The 18,901-nt window shown below is 45.8% G+C and overlaps 1 protein-coding gene across 5 annotated transcripts in view; it reads left to right on the top strand.

The window, feature by feature from the left end:
* LOC135547155 (formin-like protein 2) overlaps positions 1 to 18,901 on the top strand; it is a 135,385-nt gene that overhangs the window by 96,325 nt on the left and 20,159 nt on the right. For all 5 annotated transcript variants that reach the window (XR_010456674.1, XM_064975874.1, XM_064975871.1 and 2 more), the window contains exons 4-11: positions 1,977 to 2,053; positions 4,116 to 4,199; positions 4,995 to 5,144; positions 12,322 to 12,430; positions 13,993 to 14,069; positions 14,922 to 15,015; positions 17,202 to 17,276; positions 18,163 to 18,273. Coding sequence is in view for 4 of the 5 variants with exons in the window: in XM_064975874.1 (XP_064831946.1) it covers positions 1,977 to 2,053; positions 4,116 to 4,199; positions 4,995 to 5,144; positions 12,322 to 12,430; positions 13,993 to 14,069; positions 14,922 to 15,015; positions 17,202 to 17,276; positions 18,163 to 18,273 (777 nt within the window). In the remaining variant the exon portion in view is untranslated. The remainder of the gene's footprint in view (positions 1 to 1,976; positions 2,054 to 4,115; positions 4,200 to 4,994; positions 5,145 to 12,321; positions 12,431 to 13,992; positions 14,070 to 14,921; positions 15,016 to 17,201; positions 17,277 to 18,162; positions 18,274 to 18,901) is intronic.

Raw genomic sequence — 18,901 nt, forward strand, 5'->3', positions numbered from 1 at the left:
TCCCCTATATCCCCCTACTCTCTGTCCTCTCTCTCTCTCCTCTATATCCCCATACTCTCTGTCTTCTCTCTCTCTCCTCTATATCCTCATACTCTCTGTCCTCTCTCTCTCTCCTCAAAATCCCCATACTCTCTGTCCTCTCTCTCTCTCTCCTCAAAATCCCCATACTCTCTGTCCTCTATCTCTCCTCTATATCCCCCTACTCTCTGTCTTCTCTCCTCTATATCCCCCTACTCTCTGTCCTCTCCTCTATATCCCCCTACTCTCTGTCCTCTCTACTCTATTTCCCCCTACTCTCTGTCCTCTCTCCTCTATATCCCCCTAGTCTCTGCCCTCTCTCTCTCTCCTCTATATCCCCCTACTCTCTGTCCTCTCTCCTCTATATCCTCCTACTCTCTGTCCTCTCTCCCTCTCCTCTATATCCCCCTACTTTCTGTCCTCTCCTCTATATGCCCCTACTCTCTGTCCTCTCTCCTCTATATCCCCCTACTCTCTGTCCTCTCTCTCCCCTATATCCCCCTACTCTCTGTCCTCTCTCTCTCTCCTCTATATCCCCCTACTATGTCATCTCTGTCTCTCTCTCTCCTCTATACCCCCCTAATCTCCGTCCTCTCTCTCCTCTATATCCCCATACTCTCTGTCCTCTCTCTTTCTCTCCTCTATATCCCCCTACTCTCTGTCCTCTCCCTCCTCTCTCCTCTATATCCCCATACTCTCTATCCTCTATCCTCTGCTCTCTCTGGATCTGCGCTGGTAGAACAGCTGGTTGTACTTAGTTAGGAGTGGGGTGTGTATGTGTGTACGTGACTGTGTATGTGTGTGGGCGGGGGGTGTCAAGGAGTCTGCGCAGTAGCCCTCGCACTTGCTCTGATTTCCACACAATCGGTCTCCTCCCTAATACAATTACACTCTGTTTCTCATCTCCACATGGGCCAAACACACACACCATCTCCACCCAACCCAGTACTACGAGCCCAGAGAAGCCCTGGCAATGGGAACGTCCCTCTACTGCTCTCTCTCGCTCTCTGTGTTTATAACACTTGAGTCTAGCTCTGTTTGTTTCCTCCCTGATAGACACATTGTGCATCCCAAACTGTGCTCTATTCCCTACACTATGCACTATGGGCACAGCATGGAACGGGAAGGCAAGGCCACAGCCAAACTGGGTGGATATGGATACAGGGAGCCTCCTCCTCGGTCTATGTCATTTGTGATGCAATGATTTCACTCTCTGTCATCATTGAGATTTCTTCCTCTGAACTAGTAGTGAGCAACATTGGTTCTTCTGGCCGTTGATTATGAATGCCTGCTAGCGAGCCCCGCCGCTCACGCTTGTGCCTTTTTATATTCCTCCTCCTCCTCACAGTTGTGGCGCAACAGGCCGCAGGGCTTTTGTTTGGAGGGAGAGAGAGAGACGGAGAGAGAGAGGGGGGGGGAGAGAGAGAGAGAGAGAGGGAGAGAGAGAGTATATTCACATGCAAGTCAGGTCATACACTTCGGTCTCCCGAGCGTTTTCTCCCGGCGGTAAAACCACGGTAACAGCACACAGGACAAGAATGGATCTACGGTCGGTGTGTGCAAAGGGCCCGGCAGCTCAAATACAAGCCAGGACCAATTTAATGAGTTGAATTTACCCGCGTCCCAAATGGCACCTTATTGCCTATATAGTGCCTACTTTTGACCAGGGCCCATTAAAAAAAAACAAGTGTACTACATAGGGAATAGAATGCCATTTGGAATGCGCAGAAGATTCTATTGTCCCATAAGGAGGAACTCTTTTCTGGAGAACCAGGGAATGTATTGGAAGTTCCCAGGTTTGTGCAGCCCTATTCAAGACAAGGAAACACACACATTCTCATCAGGACATTTCCCTCTCGGGAATGGCAGCGGTGGTGTCTGTTGTCTGATTTAGGATTTATAACCCGCCCGACCAGAGTGATGAAACGTTAATAATCATTTCCTTTCTTTGCCCCCAGAAATTCAGACGGAGAGTGCAGGAGTCCACCCAAGTCCTGAGAGAACTGGAAATTTCGTTGAGGACAAATCACATAGGGTGGGTGGCAATTGATATGTGTGTGTGGATGTGAAAGTGTTTCTGTTTCTGCGTCCCAAATGTCACCCTATTCCCTGTGGGCCTGTTGAAAAGGTGTGGGCTATAAAGGGAATGCCATTTGGGACGCATGCCAGGTCAGCTGTGGTCCCAAGGAGTAATGAAGCCGGGGTGCATGCTGGGAGCTATAGTCAGGATGAGGCAAGATAAGGGACAGCAGGATGCAGCGGGGCTGATGGGATGGGGCAAGGTCACCGGTGACACGGTAGGCAACACTGGCAGACAGTTGTGAGGGACAGGGAGACACGGGCCTGCGTCCCAAAGGTCACCCTATTCCCTACCTGGGTCCTGGTCAAAAGTAGGGCACTACATAGAGAAAAGGGTGACATTTGGGACTCTGTCGCAGAAAGGGGACCAGACAGACACAGTTCTGTACCATCAACACAAAGACTCCAGCTAGTCAGGCACTATAACACAACAACGGTTACAGGATCTCAGGGTCCCAACAACACCAACGCACTCACTCACTCACTCACTCACTCACTCACATACATACACACACTGAACCACAAAGCCGAGTCACGTTGGAGGAAGTCTGTCTCCCAAAACAAAGCCAGGAGGGGGGGCATTGTTTACGTGGATTATCTCGTGCCTTATTTTAGTGACCTTATGTCGCTAAGCTAGATTACATTAATAATCAACCTAATCTAGATGAGATAATGAAGCATTATCTTTTCCCAGAGAGAGACTGAGGGAGTGGGGGGGAGGGCGGCGGTTATAAAGAGGGGGGGGCAGAAACCAGAATGACCAGTAGGCTACATAACAATCAGTCCTTTTCAGAGAAGACACGTCTTGCGTCTACTGATAGTGGAGATAGCGTTTTTCTCAGTAAGCACTGAGTACAGCACAGCCTTTCAATTGTTTTCACCTCGTTCAATTGTTGACAAGTTACATTGTCATATTCTGAATCAAACTGTTGCTGTTGTGGTCACGACTCTCTTGACTACCGTGCGTGCCTGTTTAAAGTCAGGTCACAACCCCCCCTCCCCCCCACCTTCGAGGCATCCCAAATGGCACCCTATTCCCTTTACAGTACATTACTATTAAGGGCCCACATGCCCTTTAAAGGATCCCTTTTTTATTAGCAACACAAGTCAGAATGCAGCCACCCATAGTCAGACTGAGGGGCCCAGTTCATTAGGGCGCAGTTCCGCTTAAAGCCCCCCGTGTTTCAATCCGTTTTTCGTCCCTTCAGTGCCTAATGAATGGGACCCTGCTCTCAGACGAGCACGTCCCTTGTTAGTGATCGTCACAGTACTTCTAAAGGCCTGGCTGTGTGTCACGCTCGGTGCAATCACCGCGCAATCACAGCCCGTTAAAGTAATTGGCCCCTTAAATAGACACGATGCTGGTGGAGTCGCTAATAAAGGAAGAGTGTTAGAAAGAGTGTGAGTGAGTGAGTCCTTTGCTCATAAATGAGAGAGAGAGAGAGAGAGACTGTCTTTAGTCAAACATGCTGTATTGTCTCTCAAAAAGACGGCTCTGTTTTCCGTCGCTGTGGAGTGCAGATGAAAGCTCCAGCATGCTGAATAGGTGGCCCACTTTTACACTGGTGGCGGTTAGAAAGGTAGAAATGGTCTTTTGATCATTGTCAAGGCCTTCCCTGGCAGAGAGGAGAAGAGAGGGGAGCTGCCTATGTGTCTTTATATATATGTGTGTGTTGCCTTATTCCACGGTACCACCAAGGCTTTGAAGTCCCCCAACCGGCTCATCGCTATTCCTCCCAGTGACTGATGGGAAGAGAGTGAGAGAAATGTGGGGGAAATCTAAAATCTCGCTCTTTCTCCCCCCCTCCTCCTCCCAGGACTTATTTCAAGCTTTTTATTCTAGCTAGATCACGTGTCAGACCCTTAGCACTTGACGTGTATCTCAACGATAATATGGCTGAATCCCAGACAGTTCTGTGTGTGTGGTGTTTGTCGTGTGTCTCACACTGTGGGCCCACGTACTGTTTGTGTGAGCCGAGTGTTTGTTCTTGGACTAACACCGGCTGTTCTCCTTCTAGGTGGGTGAGAGAATTCCTCAACGACGAAAACAAAGGCCTGGATGTGTTGGTGGAGTATCTTTCTTTTGCGCAGTACGCTGTCACGTAAGTCCCCCTTCGCTCTGTTCACCCTATAGAAGGACCTCGTCTCGCGCAGGCCCAGACAATGAGCACAATGGCCCTTTTCTGCCTAATCAGTGATGCATTTCCTCGACCAATGCTGCTACTGCTGCCTCGTTCTCAGAAACACCCGAGTCACTGGTCGAATGTGGTGACCGAACGGCTCCCTGGACCACTGGCTGCATCCCATTCACTATATAGCGCACTACTTTTGACCAGAGCCCTATGGGACACCCTATGGGCCCCGGTCAAAAAGTAGTGCACTATGTAGGGGAATAGTGCTGACATTTGGGACGTGGGCATTTTGCTCTGTTTGGCTTGTAGATTCAGTTACATTTGAAATGTACGTTCGGACCCTATGTTACTAGTCTGTCCAACGACTATCAAATGGTTACCCCATCAATGAGTGTTGACCTTGATTCGCTTGTTACAAGTTAGCCCCCTGCCTTACCATTAGAAAATAGCCACGTCTATTTGGGAATTATTGCCCTGCTGAAATCTGTAATAAGAGCATCTCCATAATGTTGCACTTACGCAGAATTTGTATACCCTTCTACCTACTGATAGTGCGCTCTAACAGACTAGGCTTGTGTCCCAAATGGCACTCGATACCCTATGTAGTGCACTACTTTTACTACCTATGGGCCCTGGTCAAGACTAGTACACTTAAAAGTGAATCGTTGGCATTTGGGACACGGGCTTCGTCGGACTGTGATCAGAGAGTACAGTGATGTATTACGATCTCTTAAGTCTCCTGTCCTGCGTGTTCCCCCTCTCCAGGTTTGATGGCGACAGCGCGGAGAACAACCCGGAGAAGTCGGTGGACAAGCCCTGGAGCAGATCCATAGAGGACCTGCACGGGGGGAGTAACTTCCCGTCCCCCGTCAACGGGAACAGCATCTCCCGCGCCGGGCGACACTCCACGCTACGGTAAACCACACGCCTCAATACTGTACCTAGGCTTGAAAAAAATGTGGATAACATAAAAAATAAACAGATTTTCCAGGTATCCCAGTTTGACGTTTCCTAGAATCAAGAGGGAATACGCATGACATCCGGAGTCCTCCGACCTTGATTTCTGGCAAAAGCTGGGGGTTTTGGGGAAGTTGCCGGACTCTAAACATACATTACAGGCTAGAAGCTACTATAAGGCTACACCACAATGATAACGTAGTCAGAGTTCTGTATTTAAAACTCGATATGTGAGTGGAGTGGTTTGAAAAGTCCAGAATGTGGTTCACTTAGTCTGGATTGTTATAGTTCCCTAATTTGATGCTCTGGGTTCATTCACGTGGTTGTCACGAACCGGCGCGAAGTCCGTAACAAAAAGGGAGACAATGTGGAGATAAGGAATAACAGAAATATATTTATTAACTGAAGTAACATAAATACAATTAACAATGTTGTGTGTCGTCAGTAATCAGTAGTGTAAGTGAGTGGTTCCGTGCATAAATGTGATCATGAGGGGTGTTGAAAGGTGCCAAAGCAAACAAACAAAACAACCACAAAAATGCCACAACCAAAAATCTATCAGTGTGTCTGCATGGATAGAGTCTCCTCAATGAATGGGGAAGTGGTGTATTTATCCCGGGACACACCCGAGCCCAGGTGTGTCCCATTTCGCTGACGACCCTCCCGCCTCCGCCCACCGACATCCTATTAAGGAAAACAAGAGCAAAGAGAGAGAACTCAGGCAGACGGGGTGGGAGGGCCGTCACATGGTTGTATTTCACCTTTCTGAAGGCGCGCACATTTCATGTGATGTCTGAAAAGGTCGTTTGTTGTGGTCATGAGGCCCTGAAGGCTTTGAATGGCTTAAACCACCTTTCAGTCTGGCACGGATTTGAGGATAGAGGACGGGGGGGGGTTGTTTTCCATGGATACGTTCCAAATGGCACCCTATTCCTTAGTGCTTTTGCCCAGAGCAATATGGGATTCCCTATGGAATCCCCCATATTGGGGTTCACTACATAGGGAATAGGGTGCCATTTGGACCGTATCCATGGAAAACAACCCCCCCGTCCTCTATCCTCAAATCCGTGCCAGACTGAAACGTGTCTTAAGCCATTTAAAGCCTTCCGGGCCTCATGACCACAACAAACGACCTTTTCAGACATCACATGAAATGTTATGGATTATGATATCTCTACCGCACATTGCTGACACTGGGGTTTTCATAGCTACTGAACAAGCCGGAAATCCCCATTTTCTAACTATCTTTTCCACAGGGATTTTACAAATATGATGTGTTATGTGATGAATATGATATGAATGATACACATTTTTTTTAAATAATTTGGCCAACATTGAAATTGTCCCCCTGCTTACGTTATTAAACCAGGTTCAACCAATTCTGCCTATTTCTGACTGTGTGTTCATCCCTGCTGTTGTTTCAATGATGTGCCAGGGTGTTATTCCCATTGACTTCTCACATAGACGGCTAATCCTTCTGTCTGACTGTGGTAACGCTGCACAAAGAAAACCATTCTCACCATGTTGCACATGTCTTCTCAATCCCAACCAGAGGTGGCTGGTGGGAGGAGCTATAGGAGGACGGGCTCATTGTAATTGTCACGGGAGTCTTCTGTTGAAGGAAAGGCGGACCAAAACGCGGCGTAGTTTGTGTTCATCTTGATATTTAATTACAGAAAGTACTGAACACCTGAATACAATAAACAAATAACGACCGTGAAGCTAAATGAGAACTGTGATGACACAAGCAATCAACATAGACAATCACCCACAAACAAACAGTTTCTCAATCAGAGACAACTAATGACACCTGCCTCTGATTGAGAACCATACTAGGCCGAAACATACAAATCCCCAAATCATAGAAAAACAAACATGGGCTGCCCACCCAACTCACGCCTTGACCATACTAAATAAATACAAAACAAAGGAAATAAAGGTCAGAACGTGACAATAATGGCTGGAATGGAGTCGATGGAACGGTATCAAACATTCATTCTATTTATTCCATTCCAGTCGTTACAATGAGCCCGTCCTCCTGTAGTTCCCCCCACCAGCCTCCGCTGATCCCAACACTATTCTAATTCACATATGGTGGATTAAGCTACAATAATTTTCAATTAATCTCAACTCATGACTCATGAGCTTCTTCTGGTAGGCTAGTGTGTGTGTCCCAAATGACACCCTGTTCCCTGTATGGTGCACAACTTTGATAAGTAATAGGGTGCCATTTGGGATGCATACAGTGTGTCAGTGTGCTGGCACGTATGTACAAGGGACTGTGGGGCTACAGTGTTAATACTCCTGTCTGTCCAAGTTTAGATCAAATGGAAGATCCTATAGGAGACTGAGGCTTTGTATGCGTCCCAAATGGCACCCTATTACCTATATAGTGCACTACTTCTGTAGTAGTGCACTAGGGTGCCATTTAAGTGGCATCATACAGTGCATTCTGAAAGTATTCAGACCCCTTCCCCTTTTCCACATTTTGTTACGTTACAGCCTTATACTAAAATGTATTAAATTATGTTTTTTCCTCGTCAATCTAAACACAAAATCCCATAATGACAGTGAAAACGTGTTTCTAGACATTTTAGCAGATACCTTATTTACATAAGAATTCAGACCCTTTGCTATGAGACTTGAAATTGAGCTCAGGTGCATCCTGTTTCCATTGATCATCCTTGAGATGTTTCTACAACTTGATTGGAGTCCACCTGAATTGATTGGACATGATTTGGAAAAGCACACACCTGTCTATATAAGGTCCCACTGTTGACAGTGCGTGTCAGAAAAAAACAAACCATGAGGTCGAAGGAATTATCCATAGAGCTCAGAGACAAGGTTGTGTCAAGGCACAGATCTGGGGAAGGGTACCAAAACATTTCTGCAGCATTGAAGGTCCCCAAGAACACAGTGGCCTCCATCATTCTTAAATGGAAGAAGTTTGGAACCACAAAGACTCTTCCAAGAGCTGGCCGCCCGCCAAAATGAGCAAGGGCCTTGGGTCCTTGGTCACATCTCTGACCAATGGTCACTCTGACAGAGCTCCAGAGTTCCTCTGTGGAGATGGGAGAACCTTCCAGAAGGACAACCATCTCTGCAGCACTCCACCAATCAGGCCTTTATGGTAGAGTGGCCAGATGGAAACCACTCCTCAGTAAAAGGCACATGACAGCCTGCTTGGAGTTTCCCAAGAGGTACCTAAAGGACTGAGAACATGATAAACAAGTTTATCTCGTCTGATGACACCAAGATTGAACTCTTTGGCCTGAATGCCAAACGTCACATCCTGAGGAAACCAGGCACCATCCCTACGGTGAAGCATGTTGGTGGCAGCATCATGCTGTAGGGGATGTTTTTCAGCAGCAGGGACTGGGAGACTAGTCAGGATCAAGGGAAAGATGAATGAAGCAAAGTACAGAGAGATCCTTGATTAAAACCTGCTCCAGAGCTCTCAGGACCTCAGACTGGGGTGAAGGTTCACCTTCCAACAGGACAACAACCTTAAACACAGCCAAGACAATGCAGGAGTGGCTTCGTGACAAGTCTCTGAATATCCTTGAGTGGCCCAGCCAGAGCCTGGACTTGAACCCGATGAAACATCTCTGGAGAGACCTGAAAATAGCTTTGCATCGATGCTTCCCATCCAACCTGACAGAGTTTGAGAGAATTTGCATTGAAGAACGGGAGAAACTTCCCAAATACAGGTGTGTCAAGCTTGTAGCATCATACCCAAGAAGACTGTAATCGCTGCCAAAGGTGCTTCAACAGAGACCTGATTAAATGGTCTGAATACTTATGTAAATGTGATATTTCTGTTCATTTTATTTGATTAATTTGCAAGAAAAGAAAAAAAAATCTAAAAACCTGTTTTGGCTTTGTCATTATGGTGTATTGTGTGTAGATTGATGAGGGGGGAAAAACATTGTGCTGTATGTGAATGTGAGCTGTATGAAGGTGACAGTGACATCTGTGATGTTGACTGGTGTTCTGTCCTGGCCTTCGTCCTCTAGTCTCCTGCTCTGTGCTCCACTCTTCAGCAGCAGCAGGCAGGTCTACTTGAGGTGTTGCTCATGGTGCTGTCTGATAGATGTAGATGCCCGCAGCACCCCTGGCTCCCCTACCTACCTACCTACCTGCCACTCACACACACACACCGGGGTTTCTGTGAGGAAAATTTGGCGCTGGACAACCGTGACTGGCAAGATTTGAATTTACCGGATATTTGAGAAATGTACCGGGTGTCCATATGCATTGGGTGCGTAACGCATTATGGCGTCCACCCACGGTGCTCAAAATCACCTTTAGATTGTCATTCATCACCTTTAGATTGTCATTCATCTTAACGGGATAGGAATTAGCCTGTAAAGTTGTAATAAAATAGAATGATGCTCTTAAACCAAAATGACTGGTTTTATTGAAAAGCATAGCATTGCCTGTTGCGTCTTCATCCCTTCTATATATCTTGAATGAATATCATAATATAAATAAATACCAACATGAGCCGAGAAGAACTAGTCTCCGACACGACTTCAAATTATAATATTTGTATAATGTAATTTGCCAACGACCTGTCCTATAGGCTATTTGTATAAAATGTGTAATTAATGAATAACAGAACACAGCTGTTTTCAAATACAATCAAGGCCTCTCTGATTTAATTTAGCAGCAGGTTAGGAGAATTAGCATAGCAGGTTAGGAAAATTAGGTTAGGAAAAGGGTTAGGGTTAGCAAAAAGAAAAATCGATACTGAACAAAATTATAAACGCAACGTGCAACAATTTCAAAGTTTTTACTCAGATTTATTGAAATATATTCATTAGGCCCTAATGTATGGCGTGGATCAGAAACGAGTCAGTATCTGGTGTGAGCACAATTTTGCCTCATGCAGCACGACACATCTCCTTCAGATAGAGTTGATCATGCTGTTTATTGTGGCCTGTGGAATGTTGTCCAACTCCTCTTCAATGGCTGTGCAACATTGCTGGATATTGGCGGGAAATGGAACATGCTGTCGTACATGTCAATCCTGAGCATCAGCAAATGAGCAGCAAATGTAGTTTATTTTATCGGCCTTGTTAAAAATAAAAAATATTGGGCAAAAGCCGGTATTTACCAGCTAACAGAAACCCTGACACACGCACACACACACACACTACCTGCTTCCATTACCAAGCTGTGTCCCAGTGTGTGAAGGGGAGCGAGGGGAAGTAGGGGGGGCCTATTTGTTCTGCTGCAACTAACTCTATTGTGCTTACTGTAGAAATTAGATTTCTGTTCCCATTTAGAGCAAATGGCTGTTTGTACTGTCATTGTTTCTGGCCCCCTCTGTATATTGCTAGTTGTTCAATTAGTAACTGGCTGTAAACCAAACCCTTCTGTACATTCTTTAGTTTCCTCCTTACACAGACTGACAAGTCAAGGTAATTAACATTAGAAATGTTAGTATTTATTCATTTTTCCGACAATACAGAAACTTAGCCTTGTTGTAACAGTTTCACTCCTTCCAAGTCAATCATTGTTGTCACTTTTCTGATGTCATATTAAGAATTCTATGTATTTCTCTGAAAACCTCACTGCCCACTTGGAAGGACGCCAAGCTCTTTAAAATGCCCAAAGTGTTCTCAAGGACGATGGTATGTCTTCTGTTTTTCTTTTCTTCCAGAGCTCCTTAGTCAGGCTAGCCTACTGTAGTTTATAGTTGTGTCTGTCAACGTGTTGTTGTACTGTAGTGAGACGTGACTTAGAGTGTAAGTGCGTCCCAGATGGCACCCTGTTCCCTGTGTAGTGTACTATTTGGCCCCGGTCAAAAGGAGTACACTGTACAAGGAGTAGGCTGCCGTTCGGGACTCGGCCTTAGATTAGGTAGCTGTAGTGTTGAAATAACGTCCACGAAAGCATAGCTCGAAGCCTTTTGGCGAACTTTCATTGGGTGGAAGTTGGTACGCCACCACCAGGCCTGTCAACGCAAGCCTACCGGGCCGACAGTGCAGCGGGGTGAATGACTGTCTCCTTTTACTCATAGTCAAGTCATCACACATCATTCCATCTGTATGATTAAGAAACAATGTGCTCTCCAAGTCACTGGTGGCATCCCGAATGGCACCCTATTCCCAATGTGGTGCACTACGTTTGGCCACTACGTTTGCACTATGTCGGGAGTAGGGTGCCATTCAGGATATAGATACTTTTCCCCTCAGATGTGTTACTCTACCTATTGTTCCCGCTGCCTGGTCGCAGGCTGAGGGCTGGAGATAGTTTTGTGTAATGAGGGGAAAGAATACAAGAGGTTAGTTCTCGGAGAACACCGCCGTCGCCTGCTGGGTGAGGCAGCGGTCCAATTCTGTCTCGCGAAGCGAGCTCATTTACGCGAGGACACTTGTTTTTGTTCTGTCACATGCATCTAAATAGATCAAAGAGCACACATAAACACACACACACACACAACGACAAAGTCACGCATACACCCACTTACTGTTATAGCTATTTTACATTTACTACACGCAGACGTCATAACTGCTTGCTGAATAGCTCACATTGATGTAACCAGTGAGACGTGCCTGACCATGAAGACCTATCATCTGCTGTGGTTTGCGAGATTGTTTAGACAACACACTCTGCCAATGCCGTGACTGAAGACTTGGCATCGGTAGCCTCAAGGAACCTTTTCCCAGAACCATTGCTCGTAGTTAGAGCCTTGTGACAGCGCTGAAAATATCACGTCTTATGTCCCTGGCTGGGCGGAGCTGATCTGGGCTGTACTGGGCCGTGTTCAGTAGAAAACACACACACTTGAACAAACACACCCACTCTCCTTTCATTGTGAGAAAAGGCGTCAGCGGGAAAGGCTCCCCTCTTTGCCGTTTTATCTCCACACAGCCGGCCTGGTCGCCGCCATGCATGCCAATGACTTGCTGTCGTTGTACTAGCTGCAAGTGATATCTTTGTGCGGAGATAGTTCAATTCCCCTTTGGCCTCTTGAGTCAGGCAGTAGATTACACAACTCTTTGTGTCCTTCTAACGAGTTTAATTTCTGCATGTTTTCCTCTTCACCAAGCGCTGCTTCTTTGTTTGTATCAATTCAGACTAATGGTGCATACTGTGAAAACTCTCCCGTGTCCGTATGTTTCAGTTGCAACACGTTGCCGAGCCGGAGAACTCTGAAGAACTCCCGGCTGGTCTGTAAGAAGGACGACGTTCACGTCTGCATCATGTGCCTGCGAGCCATCATGAACTACCAGGTGAGAGTCTCTCTCTCTCTCTCTCTCTCTCTCTCTCCAGCCCCCATGCTCACCCAATACATAGCCTGCCTCCTAAATGGCACCCTATTCCCTATTTGGTGCACTACTTTTGACCAGGGCCCATAGGGATCCCATAGGGCTCTCGTCAAATGTAGTGCATCTCGAAAAGTTTTCAGACCCCTTGACTTTTTCCACATTTTGTTAACGTCACAGCCTTATAAAATGTATTAAATAATAGTTTTTCCTCATCAATCTACACACAATGCCCCATAATGATAAAGCGGAAACATATTTTTTTATTTTTTTTATTTACGTATTTACATAAACATTCAGACCCTTTGCTATGAGACTCGAAATTGAGCTCAGGTGCATCCTGTTTCCATTGATCCTCCTTGAGAAGTTTCTACAACTTGACAGAGCTCCCACCTCCTCTATTGAGATGGGATAACCCCTTCCAGAGGGACAAGGACCTCTGCAGCACTCCACAAATCAGGCCTTTATGGTAGAGTGGCCAGGCAGAAGCCACTCCTCAGTAAAAGGCGCATGACAGTCTATTTGGATTTTGCCAAAAGGCACCTAAAAGGATTCTGACTGTGAGAAACAAGATTGTCTGGTCTGATGAAACCAAGAATGAACTCTTGGCCTGAATGCCAAGCGTCATTATCTGGAGGAAACCTGGCACCAACCCTACGGTGAAGCATGGTGGTGGCAGCATCATGCTGTAAGGGATGTATTTCAGCAGCAGGGACTGGGAGACTAGTCAGGATCAAGGGAAAGATGAATGGAGCAAAGTACAGAGAGATCCTTGATGAAAACCTGCTCCAGAGAGCTCAGGACCTCAGACTGGGGTGAATGTTTACCTTCCAACAGGACAACGACCCTAAATACACAGCCAAGACAATGCAGGAGTGGCTTCTGGACAAGTCTCTGAATGTGGACTTGAACCCGATTGAACATCTCTGGAGGGACCTGAAAATACACATTACGACCTGTTTGAGAGGAACTGCAGGGAAGAATGAGAGAAACTCCCCAAATACAGGTGTGCCAAGCTTGTAGCCTCATACCCAAGAAGACTTGAGGCTGTAATCGCTGCAAAAGGTGCTTCAACAAAGTACTGAGTAAAGGGTCTGAATACTTATGTAAATGAGATTTCATTATTATCATTTTTGTTTTTTTAAATGTGCCAAAATGTATAAAAACCTGTTTTTGCTTTGTCATTATGGGGTGTTGTGTGTAGATTGATGAGGGTGGAAAACAATTTAATACATTTTAGAATTTAGGCCGTAACATAAGAAAATGCAGAAAAAGTCAAGGGGTCTGAATACTTTCGGAATAGGGTGCCATTTGGGAAACCGCCGTAGATGGGGGGTTGAGGTATAGACACACACCCTCATCTATCCTCAGACAAATTGTATTTGTCGTCTGCCATGTTTTCCGCGACAGATCATTTCTCAAGTTTTCCTTTTATTATGTAAACAGGTCACTCCCTGTTTATTAACGAGCTGTCTTTCTTTTTCTCTCCCCCCCCCTCTCTCTCCCTCTATCTATTTTTGATGGCCCAGTACGGCTTCAACATGGTGATGTCCCACCCGCATGCTGTGAATGAAATTGCACTAAGTCTCAACAATAAGAATCCCAGGTAAACAGCTCCCCTGGGTGCTTATTTTTCAAGCGTCTCCGAGGAGTTGTGCTGATCTAGGATCAGCTCTCCAGGGTCCATATATTATCGTATTTCATTATGATCTAAAAGGATTAACTGATCGTAGATCAGCACTACAGGCATACCTTCCCTTAAGACTGCACCAGCTCTGTCAACTGCTAATAGAGCCAGTGCACATGCTCGTTCAACACCCCGCCCAAAGTGTGTGTAAAGCCAGCATCCAGTGCAAACTCATTCAGCCAGCCATCTGGAAAGCCCGGCTTGCAGATCATAGCACCACTGGCACAGTGTGTGTGTGTGTGTGTGTGTGTGTGTGTGTGTGTGTGTGTGTGTGTGTGTGTGTGTGTGTGTGTGTGTGTGTGTGTGTGTGTGTGTGTAATAGAATCAAAATAACAGAATACCTTCCTTTGAATGAATGAGCTAACGGTACAAGGTACCACGTCACCACCTCATCACTCATAGGGATTATGGCTGAGGGATTCACTCTGCTCTGTATACCTTTCGTTTAATCCCCAGGATTAGACCCACAGCCCTGTTTATCATATAGGACTATTGAATTGACATGTTTGATCCAGCAACATCATCTGGTAAGACACGTTATGTAACCTCGGATGGCACCTTATTCCCTTCATAGGGCACTACTTTGGGCCCTGGTCCATGGACCTCTGGTTGAAAGTAGTGCACTAGGAAGGGAATAGGGCGCCATTTGGGAAACAGCCCTAGTGGGAGAAAGGATGCAACCTCTCTTTCTTAGGCATCACTGGGGGTTGTCTTTGGCAGTGGCATCACACGAGGTTAACTCATCATTGTTTTCTTCTCCTGCTTTCCCAGAACCAAAGCTCTCGTGTTGGAGTTACTGGCCGCCGTGTGTCTCGTCAGGGGAGGACACGAAATCATCCTCTCTGCGTTCGACAACTTCAAGGAGGTACGGTGCGGCGGATGCGCGGAGCAAGAAGGCGGCGCTATGCTATTATACCTAAACAGTGTCATTCCATATAGTTCACGCGTTGAGTCGTGTAGTGGTGGAATGCTCTCAACAGCAGACCCGAGGTTGGTAAATTCCTGTGGAGGATTGCGTCTAGGAATGCAGCGCTGCCTGTATCAAAGGCTATAGACGTGTTGCTCGGCATCAATCACCCGGAAAGGCAGTTCACAGACCTCTCAGACCCACAGAGAAAACAGTTTGTTAGTGATTCGGCAGGCACTTCACAGATATAAGAACCTATGTGACACCTATGTAATACAGCCGGATCAGGGGTCGTATGTACCAAGCTTAGCAGAGTAGGCGTGCTGGTCCAGGATCAGGTCCCCCTGTCAATTTAATCTTCAATTCAGTATGATCTAGAAGGGAAAACTGATCCTAGATCAGCACTACTCTGAGACGCTTGATACATATATACGACCCCTGACCCTGTGTGTCTGCATTTGTATGTGTAAAGTAGTTGGGCTTCTGGAGGAGCCCTCTGTACAACAGTCCAATTCGCAGGCGGGCTCTGAGAAAATTGGGCTGACCTGAAGTTAATGCAATATTTAGACTCAGAATAAAATATTGAGCATTACTCTCTATTGTATTTCACTGTTGTTCGAGGTGGACTAGCCAACTCTAAAGCTCAGAGTCGCTCCCCCTTAAACAGAAGGTAGAGACATAGCCATGTTTGTCGCTGCACTATTAAAGTCAATGGATTGCGATTGGCCCTTCACAATATATGTGGTGTAAACGGCAATGTTCCAAAAATAACTATCAGATTATCTTATTGGTCACATTGTACAATCGTTATTGTCTGGCAGTATGTTCCATAAAAACTGTAATATAAAGACAGCGCTTTCTTTTGCCGCTTTTCTTTCGTGTTTTATGCTGTTATACATTAGATATACAACAAGTGTTATTTTGGCTTGCTTGAGTTGAGATGGTGCTCATTGCTTTCCCTCTATGGGGAAGCTTGTTGTTAGGGGGCTCTTGACTCCCCGCCCTGTGGGTTAGAGGGGGTTGTTTGGAGTGTGTTTGGAGTGGGGGGCAGGGTGCAGGCTGGGGCACAGAGCATTGTGTGGAGTGCTTATGCACTCCTCTCCTCTCTTTCCTCTCCTCCTCCTCTCCTTGGCGCTTTATCTTTCCCATCTGTCTGTCTGTCTGTCTCCCCTTCCCTGCCTTTAAGTGATGTCTGAACTGCAGAAGTGTCTCTCTCTCTCTCTCTCTCTCTTCCCCCTACCAACCTCACTTTCTCCTCTCTCTCCCCTCTCTCTTGTCCTCCTTTCTCCGCTCTCTCTCCCTGCCTCGTTTCCCTCTCTCTCTCTCTCTCTCTCTCTCTCCCTTCCTCATTTCTTTCTCTCCCTTCCTCCTTTCTCTTTTTCCCCCTCTCTCCCTTCCTCTCTCTCTCTCTCTCTCTCTCTCTCTCTCTCTCTCTCTCTCTCTCTCTCTCTCTCTCTCTCTTTCAGTGCTGTATATATGGTAATCACAGAGGGGGAAAATAGGTCATGAGTGTTACAAAGCCCTATGGCAGGGGAGGTTTCACCATGCTGGCGCTCTGCTTGATATTTGATCAGGGAAGGATTCAGTGTGATGGGAGGGAGTGAGGAGACAGTACAGGGCTGGGTTTTTATATAAGGCAGAGAATATGACGGAAACATTTAATTTCTCTCGCTAAGGTAATACAATACTCTGCATTGCAAAGTAAGACTTAACTTGACGATTCCATGTATTATGCAGTTATGAGGCTTGGACCCGTTTATAATGTCTTACACATATTTCATAATGATTCAGGTAAGTAGCCTAGTGGTTAGAGCGTGTGGCCAGTAACCGAAAGGTTGCTAGATCAAATCCCTGAGTTGACAAGGTAAAAATCTGTCGTTCTGCCCCTGAACAAGGCAGTTAACCCACTGTTTTCCGGAGGGCCGTCATTGTAAATAAGAATTTGTTCTTAACTGACTTGCCTAGTTAAATAAAGGTTCAATTAAAAAAATAGCAGCCAGTTTGAGACAACTGAAAAATGTTATGCATAAAGAGACATGACAAGTCATATTTATAACAAGTCATGAAGCGTTATATCTGGATGCTCGAAGTACAGTGGCGCTTAAAGACGGCTAAAAGTAAATGATTGCTGATTTTTCTTGCAGGTGTGTGCTGAGACACAGAGGTTCGAGAAGCTAATGGAACACTTCAAGGACATGGACAACAACATTGACTTTATGGTACACAGCGTTTCCACTGGACGAGCCATGAGTTGTTCGGTTACATCATATCCTGAATTCACATTTTATAACCAGACCCTGTTGCTTGACTTCTGTTTATTTCTATATCTAGCCAACCACACGTAAGGAATCCTCTGCAACTCAGTTTGTTTTGTCGCACTATTCCTACTAATACGTGTTAATCGAACTAGATGAGGCGGCATGGTGTGTGCACCAGCGAAATATCTGTTTTCCTCAATGTGCCACACTGCCTCCGCTTTGAGGCTCCCCATTGGTCTGTGCCTGCCGTGTGTACATGAGGCCAACCAGATGCCCTGTGTGTTTGAATAGGCCGCGTGTGTCACAAGTCCGTTCTGAGCCATTTGGTAGAGGGCCAGTCATTTGACACGAGCGCGAAAGCAAACAGATTTGTCAGACAGGGCTGGCATCTCTCACCCAGTTGACTCCAAGCTTCTTAACAAGGCAGTCCATGAAGACAGTATTAGCAGGGTGACAAGAATGCACTGATTCTGTGGCGCTCCACTGTGTACGTTCAACACGGAGGAAGTGTCCCAAATGGCACCCTATTCCCTATGTAGTGTGCTGCTTTTGACCAGAACCCAAATGGGCCCTGGTCAAAAGTAGTGCACTACATAGGGATTAGGGTGCCATTAGGGATGCGTGCTGAAGTGACTCCCTTTATCTGCCCATTTAGCATGACGAATGCACCCATATCATTTCCATGCTCATTTACACATTTAAGACTTTCCCCCCCAAATGGCACCCTCCGCCCTGAATAGTACATGGAATAGAGTGTGATTTGGGATGCACCCTATATCCCATGGATGTTTCAGTATCAGTACAGTGAGATTATCCCTTGATGATTGTGCTTGTTGGTCCCTTATAGGTGGCGTGTATGCAGTTCATCAACATCGTGGTCCACTCAGTAGAGGACATGAACTTCAGGGTTCACCTGCAGTACAACTTCACCAAGCTCTGTCTGGACGACTACCTGGATGTAAGTAGCTGGATACCAGCCTGAGTTGGGGTCTCATAAAGGCTGTGGCGCTCATGACATTTTCTCAGCCAGTTATTGTCATGCTAAAGCTTACCGGTCTCACGGTAATTGACCGTTAATTTACATGAACATTGAACATTTAGCATCTCCAGGCCTCAACACATACAAGCCTGCTGATGGGCACCTTTGGAACATCTACATGTATAAAAAAAAAAAAAAAAAAAATGTCTTAAGAAATCAATTGAATATACGCCATCACAATACATCCATTATTTATTTTAGTCAGCTCTAAAGACACAATACGAAATGAAGGAAATGTATTTCCGAAGAACAGAATATGAGTCCTACTGTATGTTACCTGGCTATGCTCCATGTCATAGGCTGTAGGCTTGTTCATTTAGCTGACAAGATATGCCGATAAGTCCTGTGCCATTATTTTATATTATATGATTTTATAGTAAGAATTTAGCTAAATAAAATAGAAAGGATATTTTTTCCCATTATGGCAAGAGTGCGCGTTATGAAGTGGCTATGTTGAGCATAAAAGTGATCATTTGCAACAGGTCCTATATGCTGGATTTAGAGTTATTTGGCAACTTTAGTTGTGAAAGAAACAAACCTTATAATG

The sequence above is a fragment of the Oncorhynchus masou genome, chromosome 10, assembly GCF_036934945.1.
Source record: "Oncorhynchus masou masou isolate Uvic2021 chromosome 10, UVic_Omas_1.1, whole genome shotgun sequence".
Taxonomy (NCBI): Eukaryota; Metazoa; Chordata; class Actinopteri; order Salmoniformes; family Salmonidae; genus Oncorhynchus; species Oncorhynchus masou.